At 32.1% G+C, this 1,867-nt stretch overlaps 1 protein-coding gene across 9 annotated transcripts in view; it reads left to right on the top strand.

Moving 5' to 3' along the window:
• LOC125040042 (E3 SUMO-protein ligase RanBP2-like) overlaps positions 1-1,040 on the top strand; it is a 41,747-nt gene extending 40,707 nt beyond the window's left edge. For all 9 annotated transcript variants that reach the window (XM_047634476.1, XM_047634481.1, XM_047634479.1 and 6 more), the window contains one exon: positions 310-1,040. In XM_047634476.1, the coding sequence (XP_047490432.1) occupies positions 310-314 (5 nt within the window). In that variant the 3' untranslated portion in view covers positions 315-1,040. The remainder of the gene's footprint in view (positions 1-309) is intronic.
• Positions 1,041-1,867: the final 827 nt, after the last annotated feature.

The following is a 1,867-nucleotide window of genomic DNA, read 5'->3' as shown; positions in this document are numbered from 1 at the left end:
AATGCCTGCACTATAATTTGCACGCCTTCAAATGCTCATGTGTAACTTTATAAATTGCATTCAGTATGTGAGTTGCATGCAAGAAAGGAAAGAGAATTTCAAATGCAAGTGGATTTTTGTAATATGTGCAAATAGTTCTTTGTTATTTCTTAAAATATAGCAGTAGAAAGTTATAAATATTGAAAGAGTACACTAATTAACTGCATGATGAGCTGCCATCATTTTTTTTATTAACTATTTTCAGCTTTAGTTAATTTTTGTATTGTATATAATGCTGTTTTTACTGATGTCCTTTCCATTATTTTACAGAATGATGGCTGGAAGAAAAATAGAAGGTTAAAGGACAAGAAGGGCATATGCATATAGTAATCTGCTGATTTGCTTCAACAAAAGGAATCATATCATGAAAAGACAACTTTGAACAAGTTTTGAAGCTTTGAAGCTTTGATATACAAGATTTCTAGAGACACTTCGTGATGAAAGGAAGATCTTTGTTTTATTATTTTTTTACAGCTGTGATGGATATGTGATCTTAACTTTGTGAAGTGTGATGGTTTATTTTAGCAGCCTCGCTTAAGTAAGGCAGTCCTTTCATTTGATAAGAGAGGAGAAAATGTAATTCCTTTTAGTTTATAGAGAAACGGGAGAGGAAATGCAATGGTTACCATGTATATTGAATATGGAGAAATAGGAGATTTTAAGCTTGTAACTTAAGTTTTAAACTTTTGCCTGGCCATGATTGCTATAAGTATCCCAGTATATTTTGTAAGCTTCAGTAGGTTAAGCTATATAGTTTTCTTATCCTTGTGTTTTACTGTCTTACGTTGGTACAAATGTCACATAACTAGTGGCTTTGAGCTCAGGTGATATATTTACTGGGCTCATCCCAAACTTGCCTTACATCTAGAAAGTTTGCATTTCCATTGGGCTATTTCCTGTTGCTCATAGTTGCTTGTTATGCTACAAAAATCTGTATTCATAAAGAGATTAGTCCCACCACGACATTTATTTTTGGTTCCATAAAAGTTTTAGATGATCAAGATTTATCCTTATTTTGAAACCCTTTACCTACCGTGAGTTTTCTCCAGTTGAAAGGTGAAATCAGTAATGAACAAAAGTATAGACTTGTGTAAGGATAAATATATGAAATTTGAAAATCAATCCACACTGCCTGGAATGAAGCTGACAATGTGTCAGCAAGAGGGTTTTATCAAACAAGGGGCAGTAAATATACATACCATCAGTACAAAGATCTACAAAACCATGAGGTTCTTCACCCTCTGTATATACCAGTGCTTTGAGTGTTTCCCTCATGATTCCTACAAAGTGAAAGGTAGTCTTATCAGCTATTGTGATTATTTTACACAGCTTCGACCAACACCTTTGCATCCACAAAGCCCAAATATCTACATTTTAGAAAAGTTATCAGTATATATATCCTATATTAGAAATGGAATAAGCTAAACATCCTTAAAATAAGGACAAGAAAGATGTTAATATTTCAAAGTCGCTAAGAACTGACCAGGTAACAAGAAATAATCTGTCATCAATAAAAATGGAAATTAAATTATTTAAAAAACAATTTCAAGAATTGGAACTGATGATAGATCATGAGATATCTTTGAAAATATGATATTGGTACCATTATAAAACGAATGAAGACATGGAAGTAGTAGGAGGTTAATATTAAACAATCAAGTATACCAATAACACTGGATATGTTCTTCATAAAGAATATAATGATTTTGCACTTAGAATTATGAAGTAAAAAAAAATCCATAATTACAGAACATACCCATAAGTCCACAGGCAGTGAATTTTATATTAACTTTGCGACCATAAATGCTGAAAGACTCCTGTATTTTAG

Source organism: Penaeus chinensis, chromosome 28 (genome assembly GCF_019202785.1).
Source record: "Penaeus chinensis breed Huanghai No. 1 chromosome 28, ASM1920278v2, whole genome shotgun sequence".
Taxonomy (NCBI): domain Eukaryota; kingdom Metazoa; phylum Arthropoda; class Malacostraca; order Decapoda; family Penaeidae; genus Penaeus; species Penaeus chinensis.
This window is presented reverse-complemented; position numbering and strand designations above follow the sequence as displayed.